Source organism: Mesocricetus auratus, unplaced genomic scaffold (genome assembly GCF_017639785.1).
Source record: "Mesocricetus auratus isolate SY011 unplaced genomic scaffold, BCM_Maur_2.0 Super-Scaffold_100021, whole genome shotgun sequence".
Taxonomy (NCBI): Eukaryota; Metazoa; Chordata; class Mammalia; order Rodentia; family Cricetidae; genus Mesocricetus; species Mesocricetus auratus.
This window is the reverse complement of record NW_024429202.1, coordinates 7,360,054-7,381,106: the sequence shown is the minus strand read 5'-3', so window position 1 is coordinate 7,381,106 and position 21,053 is coordinate 7,360,054. Positions and strand designations below refer to the sequence as shown.

Sequence of the window (21,053 nt, the reverse complement as noted above, 5' to 3'; positions counted from 1 at the left end):
CAGGAGGCCGGTCACCTAGCTGTGCTACTCACAATGCAAAACTCATCCCACAACCTCAGCCCCGTCTGTCCCCACGTTAGGTGTGGGGCCTTGTCTCCACCATGGTCCTGTCCCTGCTGGGTTCCCAGGCCAGAGGGGCCACAACAGAACACGCCAGGCCTGCCTGTGGGACTCTGGGATCTCAGGATAGGGAAGTCACATCCAAGCCCAGTCTTACCTGTCTCTGAGGGCCTGTGGGGTCCGACTCTCTCCGTCGAGGGCGGGGTCCCGAGTGCAGGGGCGAGTGGGAAAGGCTGCCGGGTGTGGGTGGCTGCGATGTCTCTGACCGGCCGTCAGCCTGGCTCAGCAGAGGTGGTGCAGGCTGGGGCAGGCCCTGCCGCAGGTCCTCCTCTGCCAGCGTCTGCATACCACGTCCTCGGGGCCTGACACTGGGCTCTGTCCCCAGACGTCTCCTTTCTTCGCCCTCCTCAGGCAGAGGCCGGAGCTCCTCAGGCTCTTCATCTGTGGTGCCCGAAGTGCTGGGCTCAGCCCCGGGAGGGAAGTCCTTGAGCTCTGTCTCCTTGTCAATGATGACCCATTCCTTGCTGTCAAAGTCTTCCTCCTCAGCCAGCGGCACCGAGCGGAAGGCATTGCTCAGGGCCTCCTGTTCCACAGAGGCTGACACGTCCATGCGACCACTGGCCTGTCTGTCAGCGTGGCCTGTGTCCACCGACAGCATCTGAGCCGGCTGCGAGGAGCAGGCCTGTCGTGAGGGCGAGCCAGGCAAATCCATCCGTGACCTGCAAGAGCCACCGAATGGAGCTCAGCGCTGGCCTCTGAAGCCCCAAGGGCATCGGCCGGCGACAGGGTAGAGTACGACTCCTTCAACACCACCTTCTAGAAACACGTAACTATCCGACCCTCATGTGCTCATTCAGCAGATATCCCATAATGCTCACTGTATCCCAGGAACACGAGCATGCAGAAACCGAACCCATCCCTCTCCTCCAGGCTACTCCGGGGATCCGGTCTCTCCAACACCCATCAGGTGCTTAGACTCCATCTGTGGCTCCCTCCTGCCGCATCCAGGGCAAATGTACCGGCTGGCTCTGGAGTTTACAGATGGCTTCTAGCTCCACTCCTGACACCCTCCGGTCCTGCCCAGCTGGCACTTGACAACCCCAGGCAGGCCGGGCCTTGCTGTCCCCAGCTGCAGACCGGAGTCGCCTGTGTTCCTTAGCCTGTACCCAGGGCCTCTCGGCCTAACTGCTTTGCTTTTTCCCTAGCCTCGTCTGTCTCAGAGCCTCGCACGTCTCTTGAACTGTCCACCCCACAGCCAGTGCCTCCGTCCTCTGCCCCACTCTGAAACACTTCCTGTCGCGAGCCCTCCCCTTTCCGCATGGACAGTGACTTGCCCCCACAAGGCTCCCTGAGCACCCACCACACCGTGGACCTCGGATCTCACAGTGTGTGTGAGATAGATAGACTGTGACCTCTGCCTGGCAGGGCCTGGGTTCCTCTAACCTTTGACCTCAGGGCACGGATCCTGCCTGGGGACATCTGCCTTTGACTCTCACTCAACACCCAGAATGTCTGTTTGGCATGGCACCAGCTCCAAAGGAAGGATGCTTCTTTTTTTTTTTTTTTTTTTTTTTTTGGTTTTTCGAGACAGGGTTTCTCTGTGGCTTTGGAGGCTGTCCTGGAACTCCCTCTGTAGACCAGGCTGGCCTTGAACTCACAGAGATCTGCCTGCCTCTGCCTCCCGAGTGCTGGGATTAAAGGTGTGTGCCACCACTGCCCTGTGGAAGGATGCTTCTTACACAGCATGGTTGTGTGTGTGGTAAAGGAAGAGGAAATGTTGGCCCCTGACCCCAGAACCCCAGGAAAACCAGCAAGCCTAACTCATCTGGGCTCTGGGCTCCAGGCAGGGCCTCATTAGCCCCGAGTGACTCAGCTGCAGAGGGAAGTCTTGCTAGGGACACCTGCCTCTCTCTTCTCCACTCAAATCCCTCCCTTACTTCTCCGTGTCCAGAACCCTCTGTTCCAAGGGGCTCCATGCTGCCACGGGTGAGGGCGCGGTCTCCGGTGCTTGGCAGGACAGCCCGGGTGAGTGAGTGCTGTCACACCCTCGGGGACCCGGGCATGTCTTGGGTTTTCTGCACCCACCCCCTCCCCGTGTTTGATCTGGAAGATTAGGACAGTTTAGGGCCAGGGCCAGGGCCACGGCTGACGGAGGTCTTTAGAAAAGAAACTGAGTGGGTATCAAAAAGGACGCCCTCTTCCTGCCTGGCCAAGGAAAGAGCCTCGCTTGTCTTTCCTAGTGTAGAGAGGCCCTGGAGGAGAGGTCCTCGGTGGCCAAGGAAAACCAGTGACATGTTATCCTGCAGGTGCCCCCCACCTGGTGTCTCAGTTACACCCCACCCACAGGAAGCTTACCCTCCTCCCACCTCCCCAAGGCCGGCTCCCTCTCTAACCCTTCCTCTCATCAGCCAGGCTCCTGCTGGGTCTCCCCTGTTCTCAATTCATGCCCCTTAGGTCCCCAAAACTTGTCCCATCCTGCACCAGCAGGCCAAAGGAAGCCCACCTCTCCAGGCACGTGAATTGTTACCCAGGAACAAGTCATCTAGAACCCAGTCCTGGGTCCAGACACTGGCCTGTCCCATTCTTTCCCCCTCTGGATGCCTCACGACAGGCCACCAACGGACCCCAATCCTGTTGAGCCTGACTCCAGGCCAAGCATAGCCCTCACCATGCTTTCTAGAATTCCGTATGACCAGCCACACTGATGAAGGCACATGGGACCAGAGGCCTGTGTCACCCCGAGCCCGTCCACAAACCTCCTCTCATGAAGCTCTATCCGCCCATCAGCTGCTGTAGACAGCCTCTCCGACTCGGGGCTGTTGACCCTCCGGTAGCGTAGAGACCGTACTGGGGTTGTTGGGGAGTCTGGGGGGGGCACGCACTGGGGAACTGGGGACCCCGACTCCTCGACTCTGCTCTTCCTCCACACAGGGGGTCTGTAAGAGAGGGGATGCTGTGAGCTGGTGTTGACAAGCTGGATTTGGGTGAGAGCCTTTCTCAGGGTAAAAGAGACATGGGGGGGCGGGGGCGGGGGCTGGGACGCCCCACCCACACCGGTCTGCCTGGATGCAATTACTTTGCCGATGTTGATACGCAGCTTGTTGCGGTTGACATCCGTCTCCTCCCACACTTCAGCCTCAGGACCCCCAGGGTGGGGGACAAGGTGGGGACTGGGGCCCAGGCCCTCTGGAGGCCTGCCAGGCAGGATCGGGGGTGCGTTCTCCTGGTCACTCAGGTGCTCGCCCTGCAGCACATCCTCGGTGTTCTCGCGAAGCAGGTCCCCGGGCACTGGCGTCACATTGACCACTCTGGGGAGACCAGGGAGAGGCACGGGCTAGTCTAGCAGGGATTTCCTCCCTTTCCTCCATCCCCAGCCCTCCAGGCCTCTGAGACGAGACCACCCTCGAGTTAGCAGGGGCTGCCATGAGATACGTCCCCACGGAGCTCCACCTTTTCAGGAGACCTGTGGGTTCCCGAGCCCTGGCTGCAGTCACTGTCAGTGCCTGGCTCCCTTTAGGGACACCTTAAAAAGACCCTTTATGCTCCTTATCCAGAGACCTTTCAAAAGAGACGTGTTTACTTTTATGTGTACGAGTGTTTTGCCTTCATGTATGATGCGCACCTTGTGTGTGCGGTGCCTGGGAAAGCCAGAAGACAGCAGTGGGTCCCCTGGTCTGGAGTTGCAGACAACCGTGAGCCACCATGTGGGTGCTGGGACCCTAACCCAGGTCCGCTGCAAAAGCAGCCAGTGTTCCTAACTGCCGAGCCGTCTCTCCAGCTCCACATGTGAGCTCCTTAGTAAACGTCATTTCTGTCTCTGTGAGTGTGCGTACACAGAGTGCGTGTGGAGATGGGATGACAATCTTAGCTTCCATCTCGACGCATAGCTGTGGGTTGTGTGTGTGTGTGCACGTGTGTGTGCACGTGTGTGTGTGTGTGTGTGTGTGTGTGTGTGTGTGTCCTCACCCGTGTGCACGCATGTGGAGGCCAGAGGTTGGTGTGGGGTGTCTTCCTCTATGGTTCTTCATCTTGGTTTTCATTTTGTTCATTTTTGTTTTTGTTCTTGTTTTTGAGGTAGGATCTTACTATGTAGTCCTGGCTGGCTGGTCTGGAACTTGCTATGTAGATCAGGCTGACCTCAAATTCCAAGAAAGTTGCCTGCCTCTGCCTCCTGAGTACTAGGATAAAAGGTGTGCCACCACGACAACCCTCACCACGTCTTTTGAGACATGGTCCCTCAGTGAACCTGGAACTTTCCATTTCAGCTAGAATGACTGGCCAGCTAGCCCCCAGGATCCACTAAGGCAAGGGTCTCTTCTGCATCAGGCCGGCTGAGCTGCAAGCTTCCAGAAGTTTCTGTCCCTGCCTTCCATCTTAACAGAGACACAGAGATTACAGGGATGCACTACTGTGTCTCCTTTACGTGGGCTCTGGGGACCTTAACTCGGGTCCTCATGCTTGGTCTGCAAGGGCTTTATCTGCTGAGCCAGGGTCCCAGGCTCGCTCTTCTGTTTTTAAAACAGACTCTCTGTGTAGCCGAGGCTGGTCTCAAACTCGGGATCCCCTTTCTAAAATGCTGGAATTAGGTATGTGCCATCATGCCCGCTTCCCCAAGCAACCTCAGCACAAAACTGTGCTGTGCCAGGAATTTCTGTGGCATCTTCCTCCCAAAGGTGGCTCTGGACTAGGTGATGGGATTGCCATGCCTGGCTACCGACTTGACTACGCCTGCAGTTAACTAAAACACAGATGGCTGTGAACCTATGGGGGATTTTTTAAATTAAATCATTAGAAGTGGTAAGAGCCATTTCTAATCTGGATCTTTAAGGTGAGAAGCTCCACCTTTAACCCAGATGTTTTGGAGTCAGGAGATCCACCTTTAATCTGGGCCATGCTTCTGCTGGCAGGATGCTTGCTCCTGCTCTCACGGGCAAGTCCGTTCCTTCACCGGCTTTAGAACGTACTTCTTCAAGATTCTGGTGTATACTGAGGACCAGCTGAGACATCAGCCTCATGGACTGAACAACTGCTAATTCTTGGTCCTTCCACTGATAGGCAGTCATTGTTGGATGAGCTGGGTCACAGCCTGTAAGCCGTTCTATTACATATGTTCATTCTAAAAGTTCTGTTCCCCTAGAGAGCCCTGACGAATAGAGGCGGGAACCCCTCTTAATCAGGCTCCTCCTCTCCAGGTATCCTTCTGTGTGCCTCACATGGTTCTGAAATTACTGGCCACATGGAGGCAAACATCTCAGCGTTGGCTGAGGCCCTGTGAAGACAAGAATCAATGTCTTCCTGAGACCCCGTGGCATTGGATGATGTAAGAAATACATGTCCATTATTTACAACGAGAAAGGCAGACTGTGGGCCTCAAGTCATTTCACCCAGGATTTCTTCCGTAGTCAAAAACTCTAAATAGCCCTGAAGTAGTGGTGCACGCCTTTAATCCCAGCACTCGGGAGGCAGAGGCAGGTGGATCTCTGTGAGTTCCAGACCAGGTCTACAGAGCGAGTTCCAGGACAGGCTCTAAAACCACAGAGAAACCCTGTCTCGAAAAACAAACAAACAAACAGAAAGCTCTAAATGAAGAAGATACCCACTCCATGCCCAGATTCAGGGTGGATTGTAATAGACTAGCTCAAGAATCTGGCATGAAGACACAGCTAGGTGTGTCCGAGGATGATGGGGGCTGACTTCTTGGGTGACTTCTTGTCCAGGTAAGGGTCACTGGTCACTGACCACCCAGCCACCGCGGTGTCCCACTCAGACTCACCCAAACATGGCTGCTGTCTGCCGGGTGTTCTGCTGGGGTGGGGTGGAGGTGCTTGTGGACAGGAGGGTGTCGGTTCCAGCCTTCTCCCAGTCAAAGGCCTCATTCTCAGCGATACCCCGCTCCTTCATGCTGTTCTCAAACACCGACATGATCAACTGCAGGGGATGGGGATGGCAGGAGGACAGAGAGGTGACCCCTAGCCAGGTGGAAGGGGCAGTAGCTGGGATTGTGGTGAGGGGAGATGGGGCTTCTGGGTCCGGGATGGGCCTGGAGGGGGCATTGGGAGGAAAGTGCACATTGGTTTTAGATGAAAGCACTCCACAAAGCAGTATGCAAATTGTCATCTTGGATTAAGTCCCACCAGATGGACACCAGTCCTCTGAGCCTGTTCTGCCATTCCTGTCATCTCAGCGGGCACATCAGTGTCCCTGAGCCACTGGGTTCCATCTTGGTCTCATGGCTCTCTGCAGGCTGCTGCCGCTGATGGGGCGCCCCTCCCCGTCACTCTCCCGCACAGCATCCCTCAACTCACTGGGCACAGAGTGTCCATCTTGCATCACTTTCAAGCTTTTCTGCCAATCCTACAGCCACCAAGGGCTCAGACATAGGTGTTTATAACTGTGTGGATCGAGAGGCTCAACGAGGCTCAGCCAGGACAAGGAGTGGGGTGTCAGCTCTACTGGCAATTGGGGTGCCCTTGTTCAAGAGGTAGTGGGTGGTTACAAAAGTTCAGAGCCCAGGGAGGGCACTCTGCGGACAGGGCGCACTTGCTTTGATGTCCGCCGTGCGGTTGGCACTGTCTGATTCCCTACGGTGCCCAGCAGTGTGCCTCGCCCAGAGCGGCCTCGGGGCAAACACTGCCGGTGTGTCTCTACACTCTCCAAACATTGTGATAGGTCCCGTGCGGTGGGTGATGGAGCCACGGGGAGAGCATCAGAGACAGCTGAGCGTCCTTCACCACAGTGGTGCATGTGAGGGTGGTGCCATGAGGTAACTGAGAAGCTCGAAAATCCCTACCGACTGGTCATGTCACAGCCATTGAGACACTGTGGTACATTACTCCAGTGTGTGGTGATGTGTCATCAGTCACATACAGAAGGTGACACACACAGTTATGTGAAGTATATAATACTATGTGTTTGATTTTGGGTTTTGTGTTTATTTTATTTTTTTAATTATGTGTATAGGTGTGCGGGTGGGGTGTGGGGGCTACATACATGAATGCAGGTGCCCGTGGGTGCCAGAAGATGGTGTCAGGTTCCCTGGAGCTGATATTACATGTGGTTGTGAAACTCCTGGCATGGTGCTGGGAATTGAACTTGGGTCCTCTGCAAGATCATCATGTTCTGTCAACCAACGAAGCACTTCCCTAGCCCTGGTTTTCTTGTTGCTGAGACAGGGTCTCCGTGTGCAGCCCAGACTGACCTCAAATTCATGATCCCCCTGCCCCTGCCACATGAGTTCTGGGACTACGGCTGTGTATCACCACACCTGGCGATACTGTTGTTAAAATCACACATCCTCAGCTTACAAAACACAAAGCTGACTGAGGTTGCGTACGTGGTTGTGTCAGTAGAAGGCCTGCTTACTTAGCATGCAGGAAGCTCTGAGTCCAACCTCAGGTACACGCAACACGGCACGGTGGCACATGTCTAAAATCCCAGCACGTGGGAGGTAGAGACGGGAGGGTTTTCTTCAGCTACGTATTGAGGTTGAGGACAGCTGATCTACATGAGATCCTGTCTCAGAAACAACAGAAACTGTATCTGTCACAGCATGCTGTGTTAGGCCAGGAGAAGCTTACGGGTCTCATGTTACTGCATCTTTTGTTTGAGTGTCTGCCACGCTGGAGGACAGGGTGTATGAAAGGGAAGTCCTGTCCAGGTTTGGGAAGTGAACTCTACAATGGTCATACAGTGACATAGTAAGGACAGTCTGTACCCTGTCACTAAGCAATGTATAACTGTCCCCGAGTCCAGCCCTGCTCTCAACCATGGTGTCTAATCTCAGTTTCCCATCTATGAACAATCACCCCAGTTAGCTTCCTGCAGAGTTCTGCTGTCAAATATATCATGGTCCTCCCGCCCCACAGGGTCTCATTATGTAGCCCCAGCGGACCTGGAACTCTCCATATAGAGAAGAGACCAGGCTGTCCTCAAACTCAGAGACATTTGCCCCACCCCACCCCACCCCACCCCGCCCTAAGTGCTAGAATTAAAGGTGTGTGTGATCACGCCCCCTGCCGCAGATCCCCATTTTGAAGCTTGAATGTGATACCACGAGAACAGACTTATACTGGGGAAGGTCAGCTCTTGAGAAACCTTAGCAGTGACTGCCGTTTGCAAGGGCAAGGGCAGCTTGACACAGCTAGAAGACCAAAGGACAGCTGCAGGGGCAAACTTGAGGCACGCCAGGCTGTGGGGGGAGGACAGTCGCTGCTGGGGGCCAGCAGCCGTCAGCGGTCCCCCAGGCTGGAGGTCGCACCTGGTAATCAGGCTTGGTGAAGTAGTCGAGGCTGGCGATGTGGTCCAGGAAGAGATGAAACTCCGAGGGCATGTGCTTGAGCAGCATCCGGTGCTCGTACTTCTCCTTGATCATCCCCACCTGCTCCTGAGGGGGCAGACACAGGAGGTGAGGCCCGGCCGCTCCGCCGCCCGCTGGCTTCCTCCGCCCAGCTGTGGGGCCTCACCTTGTCCTTGATCTTCCTCCAGGGCAGCTGGCCCACGGCAAACTCCACCAGCATGTAGAAGAGGGACCACAGGTCATCATGGCGGCCCATCTCCTGAGAGGTAAGGGGAGAGTCACCCGCAGTTCCCACATCCTCCTCTGGGAAGGGATGGCGAACCCTTTTCTGGGGACGTCTGACACGGGAACCCAGATAGGCAACGTTGGGGTCTCTCCGTGGCTGTGGCTCGTCTTATACCTCAGCACACTTATACCACAGTAAAAAGTCCTGAGTATGTTCTGTCCCTTCACCGGGGATTTTCAAGGGAAGAGCGATGATGGAGGCCCAGAAGACAGCCGACAGTGACACATTTCTCCAACTCCAAGCTTCAGTGCCTGTAGCCCACACTCCATCCTTTTCTCCCCACCTTGACATCCACAGCCCACTCCATACCCAACTTTGCCTTTCAGCCCTCAGCCCTTACCTCAGGCTATGCCACTCACTCACCCTGTTCTTGTGGGCATTGACCGAGGCATAGCGAACAGTCCCCCGGAACCCGGCCACATTCCGAGGCTGCAAGGAAGACCACACCTCAGCAACATTGTCAGCCCGGCCACCACCAAGACTAACTGCCCGCCTCGTCCTGATACCCAGGAGCCCAGGCTGTCATCTCAGGGTTGGATGTGAAAAGAACACCAAGCCTGCTTAGGCAGCTACAGGGAAAACAGTGAAGTATCCCTACAAGAGAGTCCGTAGAGCCCCCACCACCCCGATGCCCGATGGTACTCACGGGCCGGACATCCCCTGTAGTGTTAGTGTACTGCCGGGCCAGCCCGAAGTCCAGCATGTAGCACTTCCTGTAGGTGGAGGGCAGCCGGCCCATGGCGAAGTTGGACTGTGGGAAGACAGCAGCTGTGAGCTGTGCCCAGCGGCCCCAGACCCACCAAGATATTGCCCTGTCAGCGCTGAAGGGCCCCCAGCCCGTGGACTCTGCATTCACCCACATCCACGTGAGTATGACTGTTGCGTCTCAGCACAGAGCGGGTATAAATGACTGCCCTCGACTTACAGACTCAGAAAGGGAGGGTCGAAGGCCGAGGGGCATCTCCGAATCACAGAACTGGTGAAGACAGGCTCTGAGCACTGGTCTGTCCTGCTCTAAATCCTCAGCTCCCTACAGGGCAGTGGGCCTTGGTATGGCTGCCTGGCTCAAAGTCAGCTGGCCGGCACCTTCCTTGCTGCGTGCCCTTCGGTCATTCAGTCAGCCTTCCAGGCTTTTCTTTTGACCCTTTCCAATGAGAGGGTTTTGCTTTATTTTTCTATCACCAAGAGCCAAGGCCTGCCTCGGAAAGTTAGATGACCTCCCCTGACCTCCTGACTCTAGACTGAAGGCCGACACAGGGTCGTGGGTGAGGGATGAAAAGGAATGGAGAACAGAGATGACAGCTGGGCACGCAAGAGGTGAGAGAGAGGAGATGGGACCTGGTGAGGGTTGAGGGCTGTTCCAGTGGAGGAGGCTCCCGAGACACAGGAGAGCTCAGGTGCGTGCTCACCGGCTTGATATCGCGGTGCAGGAAGCCCACAGAGTGAATGGCTTCAATGGACTCCAGGATCTGCTTGCCCAGCCGCAGAGTGGTGCTCAGCGTGAAAGTGCCCCTGGGCTGGCTGCGGCGCAGGTCAGCCAGGTTCCGGCCCTGGGTGGGGTGAGGGACCGGTTAGATGCAGGATGGGGAAGGGGAGGCCCATCTCCCAGCAACCACCCTGTGATGGCCACACCCTAGGTGGGGTGAGACGGGTTAGATGCAGGATGGGGAAGGGGACGCCTGTCTCCCAGCAACCACCCTGTGATGCCCGTCTCCCAGCAACCACCCTGTGATGCCCGTCTTCCAGCAACCACCCTGTGATGGCCACCCAGCCTTGCCCCAAAAGGGTGGTGTCTACTGTCTACCCATCCCGTCAGGCACCGGTGCCTCCCGTCCCCATGCCCCACCCAAGTCACACCCCAGCTCTTGGGGAAAGAGGCAGGTGGACAGGTCCAGGACACACCTGCAGCTGCATCACCACATAGTTAAACTTCTCATTCCTGCCGCAGCCAATGAACCTGCACACATGGTCCTTCCCTGAAGGGCACAAAAACAGGGCCTCCCAAGTCCCGTTCTTCCTCCTTACCAGCCAAAGACAGGCTCTGGTGTGCGCCACAGCCCCTTCCCACCTCCCTCCTTCCCCTCTCTCTGTCTCTGTCTGTCTCTGTCTCTGTCTCTGTCTCTCTCTCTCTCTCTCTCTCTGTCTCTGTCTCTGTCTCTGTCTCTGTCTCTCTCTCTCTCTCTGTCTCTCTCTCTGTCTCTGTCTCTGTCTCTCTCTCTCTCTCTCTGTCTCTGTCTCTCTGTCTCTGTCTCTGTCTCTGTCTCTCTCTCTCTCTCTCTGTCTCTGTCTCTCTGTCTCTGTCTCTGTCTGTCTCTGTCTCTGTCTCTGTCTCTCTCTCTCTCTCTCTCACACACACACACACTTTGTTGTGTGTGGTGTGTATGCCATGCCCACCTAGCTCTTACGTGGGTTCTGAGAATCTGAAGTTGCTTTAACCCTGGACCCATTTAGGCATCTCTGGTCCAGGAAGGCTCTGAAATAGCCCTGCAACTCCCACCTCTGGTCCTGCTTCCTTCTAACACTGGCCGCACCCCCGTCGTAGGCCTTGCACCACCTCGCTTGGCCATGGCCAGCAGTCTCCTGTCACTCTCCATCGCTGCCTTGGACCCTGGCCCCTTCTGACTTAGACCTGACTCCATCAAATCCTCCTCACATTACACCTCATCATTTCCCAGCTGCATCCCCCCCTTCCCGTGCCCCAGCCCGGGGGTACCTTGAAGCTTTTTGAGCACAGCCACCTCCATCTTGAGGACCTGTTTCGGCTGCTGGGCTGACTCCACCTTGAGGGCCACATTCTCCCTGGTCAGCAGGTCCATGGCCTCGTAGATCTCACCGAAGCCCCCGCCCCCGATCTTTTTTAGCTGTGGACGAGGGGAGGGATTTGTGCTCAGGGATCAAGCTGGACAGCTCCTCAGCCCACTTGTGATTATGTCCCCACTGATGGGCGGGCCATGTTCTTGAAGGGGAGGGCCCATTTGCCCCACCCAGTCAGTGCCCACACCTCCTCTCCTGTGAGACAGACAGTTCTGCTCATGGGTACAGATCCCTTCCAACACACACACACACACACACACACACACACACTCACCACACACATACACAGAGACACCACCCACACACACAAGCACACATATCACACATACATAAACTCACACACACACAAGCACACACATCACACATACATAAACTCACACACACACGCACACACTCAGAGACATACACACACTCACACTCTCACAAACACACTCATACACAGACACCACACACACTCACACACACACACTCACACACAGACACACCCCACCAGACAGGTGTCTGAATAAGATAGAGACTTGTGGCTTCGGGCAGACATGGAGACAGCCCTGCTGAGGTTGTGGGTCACCCTGCATCTTTTCTTCTCTAAAAGGGGAGCGGGGCCAGGGATGTAGCTCAGTCAGTAGAGTGCTTTCTTAGTACCACATCCTCTGGGCATGGAGGTGCACACTGGGGAAGGAGGTAAGGGCTCAATACCAGCCTGCACTACAAAGCAGGGCTAGCCTGGGGTGTTTGAGATCCAAGAAGGGGAGTGAGGGAAGGAGACAGGGAGGGACACATGGGTAGGAGCAAGGAAAGGTGTCTGATCCCCAAGACCCACGTGGAAGGAGTGACACAACTGTCTCAGGCTATCCTGTGACTTCTACACACACACACACACACACACACACACACACACACACACACACACGACACACAAAGCCACACCACACATCAATAATGCAAAATAAAAGAGCAATGGAGGACGGAAGGGAAGCCAGAGCTATGAGGGAAGGCGAGGCTTCCTGAGCCAGGGGAGGAAACAGGGAAAGAGAAAGGGCAAAGAGCAGAAAGAAACAGGCTCGTCCTACTCTGATGGAGGCTAGTCGACAACAGAGACCTAACAACCAGCTGGGACCAGACCCAGACTCTGGGGACAGCGGCCTATCTCCCGGGGGCGCTCCAACCTTGGGAGACAGTGACCTGCTCCACACCCTCTCACAGCTTGCTGTGTGACCTCGGATGACAAGGTAGGCAAGTGAAGAGCTCACAGACATCGCCACGGTCAGCCCCAGGCTCCATGGCACAGGTGAAGATCACCTGATCCCCGTGGCACTCACAGGGCCTGCAATGCCTCGGCTAGGCCCCAGGACTAGTAAGTAACTGGATTGCACTTCCTCTAAACTCCATCAACCGGAGACAGAAGCTGCCAGCGCAGAAGCCAGCTGGGTCAGTCAGCTCTGCAAATGTGGGTGCTGACACTGGAGCCATGGACGCTCTGCTGGCGGGAGTATATCTAACACCCACCCCCAACTTCCCAGGGCCCCGACTGCTTCATTGGCTCTTTCCCCAACTGAGCCTACTTCTCTACCCGGAACCGGAGTCTGGCCGCTGGCCTTCTGCCTGTGATGAGGGCATACTCATCCATTGGCCACAGGGACTGGGCACCTCACATTTTGGGGGATCCCCAAAAATGTTTTTCCTTCAAATCAGAAGATAAAGTAGGGCTGAAGAGATTCTCACAACCAAGAGACACAGCGATGAACTTTTAGGCCAGAGAGGAAAACTCAGTCTGGAATATGAATCTATGGCAATGCAGCCGTACAATGCAGTCTTCAGTGCCCTATTCTAGAAGGAGGTGTCAGGAGGCAAAAGGGCCCAGGGCCCATGAATGTCACAAGGCAGCCTGACTCAAAGTCCCTCAGGAGAACTCCCTTTGGCCCTTTGCAGGCCCTGTTTCTCCTCCTCTTCTGTATGTTTTAACCATGCCAACCCCTGTCGAAGGACCTCCCTAAACCACAGAAGAAACACAGCACCATAGAGCCTCAGTTTATCTGCGATGGACACTCTTTTCTTGGCCCCACTCTGGGCCACCTAGAATTATCTAGGTCTCGTAAACTGTTGGAGCCTCTGCTATAAGAGAGAGTCAGATCGAAACAAAGACTTCCCAGCCCTAAGCCCCCAACTCTCTCAGGGGCTGGTTTTTGCTGATCACACTGACCGGCAGACAGACCTCAGCCTGTCTTCTGATGGTGAAACTTGGCAAGTTAGCTAATCATACCTATGAGACGAGCGTGCTGGTGTCTACTCCATCAGTTCCTGAGATAACCCCCAGGGGACACCTTCACAGCCTCTGAGAACAAGAAAGGCACAATAGGGCTGGAGAGACTGCCCAGCAGTTCAGAGCACCGGCTGCTCTTCCAGAGGACCCAAGTTCAAGCCCCAGCACCCACATGGCAGCTCACAGCCATCTGTAACTCCGAGATCTGGCACCCTCACACAGACATACATGCAGGCAAAACACCAAAGCACATAAAAGAATTTTAAAAGGCACAAAACAAACACTAAGAGTTTTATTACTGCTGTTTGTTATGCTGCTTGCAAAGATCACCCCTCAAGAACAACTACTCTTTTATTCTTTTTTTAGGGCAAACTTTTTTATTTACAACTTACTATTTTAAATATTCTTCCTAGATTGATGACCCCCATTTCTCCTGTCAGCCCATCTCTGGTCCAGGACTCCCACATCCGTCCCATCCCTCCCCGAACATGGCTGCATCTGGCATCTAGTCTCTCTAGCTCTCCAGGGGAAGGAACAGGAGACAGCCATAAGGAGAGTCCAGGTCTGGCACACTCGCCCCTCCCCCAGCCTCCCTGCATCTCCCTCTGCCATTTCCCTCCCCGCACACTCTCATCCCTCCTTCCCGGAGCACAGCAAGGTCTTTAGTCTAAACTCAGTGTGTGTGAACAGTCTTTTTCAGTACAAATGTCATTCAGTCTCCCATCTGCCAGACACCAAGTTCATGTGCCAGGGACCCGGGGGGTCTTGAAGGAGGCTTCTCATTTTGCCAAACGCCCCTTGCTGCTCCTCCTGCATCTCTGCCCAGTTACTCTCCCTTCGGGGCCCTAAGAGTCTCCTCCCTAACACCCCACTCCCAATTCCTGAAAATGCTACTTGGCATCTCTCCTTGGACCTCTAGCGGACCTGCGCGGCCGGGTGACTGTTGCCATGGAGATCCGCCAGCACCCAGACCCCACCCTCTTCTCCACCCCAGCACCCCTAGTGAGCTGAGCCTCACCACACCAAAGCACAGGGACACGCGCGCACGCCAACACCACAACTGCACACAGTGAAAAAAAATCTGACCTCTATGGTTCTTTCTTCCCCTCCGGATCCCCATTTCCATACAGACCCCACGGCCGCACAGTTTTCCCTCACTATACCGTCCTACATCATCCCACCCCTACAATAAAGAGGACACCAGGGTGCTTCAAAGCGATGGAGAAAAAAGGGTTTGGACGAGGCTGACTGACAGGATCCCTGGATACAGCCACTGCCCCAACCCTTACGTGGCCCCCTTCCACCCAGGATACCATCCTCCCCCGACGAAGAAACTTGGACTACAACTCCCAGCAGGCCAAGGAGCCTGAAGTCCAGGGTTAGAGGAGTAGGGCACGCTGGGAGATGGAGTCTCGGCGTGTTGCACCTGCCGCAGGAACCCGGGAAGGGAGGAGGGTGGATGGCGAAGATGGAGTGCGGATGCGGTGGGAGCAGCCTGCGCCGCCTCTTTCCCCAGACCCAAGCCTTTCCGTCCTCTGCGGCAGCGGAGGAACACATGCTCACACAATGTCCTTCCCCAAGGTGCGGCGGAGAAGGAGCCCCCTCCCCCACCACCCTCCTCCGCACCCCGGGCTCTGCAGCTCGCACCTAGACATCCAACCAGGAGTTGTTCGGGCTGGGCTGGACCAGCACGACCTAGCCCGGGAAGGGGTGAGAGGAGCCGGGTCGGAGAGAGGGTCCTGGGAGAACGTGTGCGCAAAAATGACACTTGAGCAGAATTCCAAGGAGCTCGAGGACACCTCCCACTTAGGGTAAGGGTTCCAAGGGCACCAGTCTAGGGCAGCCTCCAGATCTCTTCTCCTTCCCCAGACCCTTCCCTCTGCCCAGCTAGGTCACTCACTCACCACCTTCCAGCGATCTTTGACCACGTAGTTGGCCGGCAGGATGTCGGCCTGCTCCCCTCCCCCACTCATGTTGGTTTCGTCCTTAAGAGCAGCCGCTAGGCACTGCATCCGCCAGCCGGAGGGAGGGGTGTCCGCAGGGCCTGCCCTTGGGGGGCCATCTACCTGGGAGAGTGAGGAAGGGCAGTGAACAGCCTGACCACCACCCTAGCCATCCTGACAGCTGCGGAAAGGAACCCCATTCTGGGGGCAGGCATCCTTCCCAAGCCGGGGGTGGGGGTGGGGTGGAAGGGCTGCCGCTCCAGAGTTTCTGAATACTCCTGGTGACAGAGGTCAGTGGAAGGCAGGTATAAAACCCACAAACGGGAGGTGTGAAATCCGCAACAGGATACACACGGGGAGAACAGGAGAGGGCAGTGGTGTGGGAACCAGGCACGGAGGAAACGTTTACCATAGAGACATTGCAAACTCATGAGGGGAAGGAGTACCAGCCAGGGGGCATCCCAGGCTGAGACCCAAGAACGACAAGCCTGAGTCACTCCCGCTACCTGTGGTCCCAGGCATCCACACCTAGCCTGTGTCACAAAACTCCCTCGGAGCCCTGCTGTGCTGGCTGGCTGAAAGGGAAGACCTTCTGAGCATGGGTAAGCGGTGGGATACCCTCATCACAGCGGCCGGTCAGCCAACCCGACAGATGTGACCATCAAGAAAAATGAGGACATGCACGACAGCCCCTTGAGGGTGACGCGAAGGCAGATGGAGAGAAGTGCATGCCATCCTAAGTGGAGGCTGACCTCGCTGGCAGCTACAAGACCGGGAAGCCAGGATGTGTGCCGACTGTGGATTTCAGAGCGGTGGGACCCGCGGGGTCTACTCCACAGGGACCAAGGCAGACTGAACTGGGGGAGAGTAGAGCCGTGGGTGCTGTCTGAGGGGGGCCAGCGTGATAGAGAGAGGGGAGCCACAGGTCTGGGGAGGCAGGGGTGAGCAATGCCCTTTCTAGTATCTGCTGTTCTTAGGTGGATAAAAGTCGAGCATTGGAGACAGTATCCCAGGTCTCAGAGGTGCTAAGACACAGGTATCATAAGAAACGTGTGTGTGTGCGTGTGTGTGTGTGCGCGCGCGTGCCTGTGTTCATGCACCCCTCTGCATGAGTGTATGTCTTGCTTCGTGTGTATGTGTGTAGAGAAGGGGCCAGTAAAGGACTTCTGGTATTTCTGCCAAGCCAGCACAGGATTCGGAACCTGGAAGCATCTTTTCTCCTCGTCTTTCATCTACAGATATTTTGTGAGCTCCCTGCCACGCTCTAACCATGGTCCTGGGAGCCACGCTCTAACCATGGTCCTGGGAGCCACGTACAGCTGTGAAGGAAGTCAGGCTGGGGCTAAGTTTTCTGTAAGCGGGTGGGACACTCAGTTGCTAATTGTAGCTAAGTTCTTTGTAAATGCAGGAGGGGACATTGCGATTACTCCATGAGCCTGACACTCCTTGAGATGGCTAACTCCTTGTGAAGGACCTCCAGGTCACAGTGTTCCACTTGAAGAGAAAGCATCTCCATGGGGAAAAACATTGTCACTCTTTTTTAGTTTTTGTGTTTTAAACGACTGAGCTGAATTGTGTCCCCCAATGCACACAATGCCAGGGCGATGGGCTTTATGAGTTTGGAAGGCAGGGAGGACGATGGCACGGTGAAGGGAAATGGGGAGAGGTTCTAAACATAGGTTGAGGAAAAAGACTGAGGCACCTGTGATCCTAGCTCTCTGGAGGGTGATTTGAGACCAGTCTTGGCTATACAGCTAGTTCAAGGCCAGCCTGGGCTACAAGACACCCTGGCTGAAAACAAGAAAACAAACCAAAAGCAAAACTAAACAAAGAAGATTGGAGAAACAATCGATCTTGTGTGGAGGAGGTCTCTGCTGGACCCAGGCTGTAGCTGATCCTAGTGTGTAGGAAGCCAGGGGCCGGGCCCCAGCCCCAGCACCGGGGAAAGGGGGAAAAAGCTCAGCTCAGACTGAGGAAGCACGGGGGTTGAGCACGTGTCCGGCATGGTCAAGGACCCAGCACCTAACACCAAAACGTATTTTTAATAAAAAGGGGGCTGGGGGCTGGCGAGCCAGTTCTGTGGGGAAAACCCCTCACCATCAAGTCTGACAGTTCCATTCCTGAGACCCATGTGACAAAAACGGAGTCAGGGCCCTGAAACTTGTCCTCCGACCTGCACAGGCTCACCGTGTCGTGGCGTGGCATGCACATACCCTCCACACACAAAATAAATAAAATGTAATCCAAAGCGGGGGTTGAGATGCCTCGCCATATCTCAACCCTGAGCACAAGGCCCTACGTTCAGTCCCCAGTACTGAAAGTCATTTAAAAAGCTGCACAACTAGAGGTGCCTCAGTCCTGTGTGGCGGGCTCTGCAGGTTGATGAGGGAGACCTGTGAGCTGCTCAGTCTCTACACCTGGGGGGGACGGCGACAAGATCTGGCCATCCTGTCCACCACCCATCCCAGAGGATGCCTCCGTGGACCCCAGCTATCCCAGACTGGGTTGACGAGAATGGCTGCTTGGTTCCTGTCCTCTGAGGTCCCTTTGTGTGTGTGTGTGTGTGTGTGTGTGTGTGTGAGAGAGAGAGAGAGAGAGAGAGAGAGAGAGAGAGAGAGAGAGAGAGAGAGAGAGAGAGAGAGAGAGAGAGAGAGAGAGTGGGGTAAGTGGACAGAGCACTAAGTGCTTGGGAGCAGACGTGTTGCTGTGTGGCTATGCGAGGTGTGAGGCGGGCGGCGTGTGTGGACTCTCAGAGGCCGGGTAAGGAGAGGCAAATGGGAACAGGAGAAAAGAGGGGAGGAACAGAGTGCAGGGGACAGGGCCTGTCAGAGAGGCAGGGCGAGGGGAGGAGGGTTGGCAAGACAAGAGACAGGAGGAGATCGTGGTGGCAGGGACAGAGTGACGGGACCACGGGAGGGGCTTCTGGGCGCAGCTGGGGAGTAAAAAGGGAGGTTGGTGGAGGGAGGGAGGGGCTGGGGATGGGAGAGAGGGTCTGGAGACAGCTGAATGACCTGTAAGATGTGACGGGGGGGGGGGACAGAGGAGGGGAATCGCGGGGACGAGGGCTGGGGGTGGGGGCGGGGGGCCAAGAATGATGGGCTGGGGAGGGTGGGTCTGTGCGGGGGCAGGGAGAGGCTCCAGGCCTCAGGCTGCGGCCCAGGCAGTGTAGGCCAGCGTCCCAGCGCCTGATGGCCACGATTAAGACCGCTGCAGGATGGGCGCCGAGCCCTGGAAGTGAGCCCGGCGGGACGCCCGATGAACCCCAGAAGGGACCCTGGACCGCACGCCCGGCCCCGCCCCACCTCACCTGCTCGGTGTCCGCTGCGGCTGCGGCTGCGGCGGTGAAGGCAGCGGCACGGGGCGGCGCATCCCCCGGGGCCGGGGCGGGGCGGGGGCGCCTCAGTGCGGCGCTGGGCGGCCCGCTCTCTCCCGCAGCGGCGGCGGCCTCCCGACCGCGACCATCCCGGCCCGGCCCGGCCCGGCCCCGATCCTCCTCGGGCGACGGCGGTGGCAGCGGCAGCAGCAGCAGCAGCAGCAGCAGCAGCAGCAGCGGAGTGGGGAGCTGCCCACAATGCACTGCGCCGCCAGCATCAGCACCAGCCCTGACATCACCGCCTCACCGCCCCAGCCCTTACATCACTGCCGTTTTTCTGACATCACGTTCCACTCTGCCCATGATCCCGTCACAGCTGCCGGCTCTTGTGAACTGATTTATGCCATTCATTGGACCACAGGCTACTCCTTTAGCCTCACCTGAGCGCGATTCCATCCTCCACATAGCCAGCGTACCTCCCTGTGAGCCCTTTCCTCTATCTGAGCCCATCCTTCGCGCATCTCTATCGTGGCTCTTCTAATACCATTCCACACTGGGACGCACCACCCCTCACCTGGAACCCTCTCCTCACCACCCCTCACCTGGAACCCTCTCCTCACCACCCCTCACCTGGAACCCTCTCCTCACCACCCCTCACCTGGAACCCTATCCTCACCACCCCTCACCTGGAACCCTATCCTCACCACCCCTCACCTGGAACCCTATCCTCACCATCGACTTGCCTTCTCTCCTGGTTCTTACCTTCTCGGTTTTTTTTTTTTTTTCCGGGGAGGGAGGCCCTTTCTTCCAACTGCTAACATACTCTGTCATTGTTTCTTGTTGCTTACCAAATAAGATACACACTCTTTATTGTGACATTAAAAACTCTTTCTAACATGTGCCCATAAGGCTATTACTCTCCCAACAGATGGGATTACTCAATATTCTCTGAATATACTCTGCACCCTGCCTCTCTCGGCTCCTTCTTCCATTGCTTACATCCTCAGCAATGTGGAGGGAGCCTCTTCCACAACAGCAATAGCAGTGCTAACCCTGCCAGGCACATTAGCTCATTTAGTCTCTGTGAGCGGCCTAAGAAGTAAGAGCACTTACCGTGCAAGCACGAAGACCCGAGTTTGGGTCCTGGAAGCCAGGAGCTGTAAAAAGCCAGGAGCTGTGGTGTACATCTCCAGCCCCAGCACTGGGGAAGCAGACTCAAAGCTCGTTGGCCAGTCTAGCTCCAGGTTTGGTGAAAGAAGATGTCCTATCATTTAGCAATTACAGAGGAGAATCCCCTGGCCTCCACATATGTGAGTGCGCACACACGAGCTCGCACACCGCGTGCATGGGCACATACACATGCACACACACTTGCACACGTGTGCACGAGCACACACACACACACACAGAGCTGGGAAATGGTTCAGTGGGTAAAAAAGTTCTGACCCAAGGACACATGGTGGAAGGAGAGAAACCACTCCCAAAAGTTGTCTTCTGATTACCACACATGCATTAAAGCATGTATGCAACCTGGCACCTACAGCCCCACACTCATGCATACATCACACACACAATAATAATAATATAACAATAATAACAAATTTAAAAGGAAAAATGAAGTCATGATGTTTTCAGGAAAGTGGGCGCCACTGGAGATCATCGTGTTAAGTGAATAAGCAGCCTGAGAAAGACAAACACTTCATGTTTCCGTCAGTGGAAGGGGCTTGTGGCCAAACCTGATGGCTTGTATTCAATCCCCAGAACCCACATGGTGGGAGAAAAGAAGCAACTATCAAAGGTTGTCCTGTGACCTCCACACATGTTCTGTGGCATGTAGGCACACACACGCATACACACACACACACACACACACACACGCACGCACGCACGCGCGCACACACACGCACACATCACGATTTCTAAAAGTGTGTGTGTTGTAAAGCTAGGAAGCAGCCCATGGAATAAGTGGGAAGACCCTAGGGGAGGTGCTAAATAGAGAGGGTAATGGCGTAAGGCATGCGGTAAGAAAGCAGAGAGAGGAACCGGAGCACAGAGGACCCCAAGGGGAGGGGCATGAGAAG

General features: G+C 55.8%; 1 protein-coding gene across 1 annotated transcript in view; it reads right to left on the bottom strand.

Annotated features, from left to right (window-relative positions):
- The window catches only part of Ttbk1 (tau tubulin kinase 1), a 44,046-nt gene extending 24,809 nt beyond the window's left edge, over nucleotides 1-19,237 (bottom strand). The window contains 14 exon segments of the mRNA XM_013115060.3: nucleotides 218-779; nucleotides 2,817-2,932; nucleotides 2,934-2,996; nucleotides 3,137-3,368; nucleotides 5,834-5,988; nucleotides 8,318-8,443; nucleotides 8,523-8,615; nucleotides 9,006-9,071; nucleotides 9,289-9,393; nucleotides 10,052-10,192; nucleotides 10,545-10,618; nucleotides 11,356-11,503; nucleotides 15,621-15,782; nucleotides 18,967-19,237. Of these exon segments, the coding sequence (XP_012970514.2) occupies nucleotides 218-779; nucleotides 2,817-2,932; nucleotides 2,934-2,996; nucleotides 3,137-3,368; nucleotides 5,834-5,988; nucleotides 8,318-8,443; nucleotides 8,523-8,615; nucleotides 9,006-9,071; nucleotides 9,289-9,393; nucleotides 10,052-10,192; nucleotides 10,545-10,618; nucleotides 11,356-11,503; nucleotides 15,621-15,728 (1,989 nt within the window). The 5' untranslated portion in view covers nucleotides 15,729-15,782; nucleotides 18,967-19,237.
- Between the last annotated feature and the right edge of the window lie 1,816 nt (nucleotides 19,238-21,053).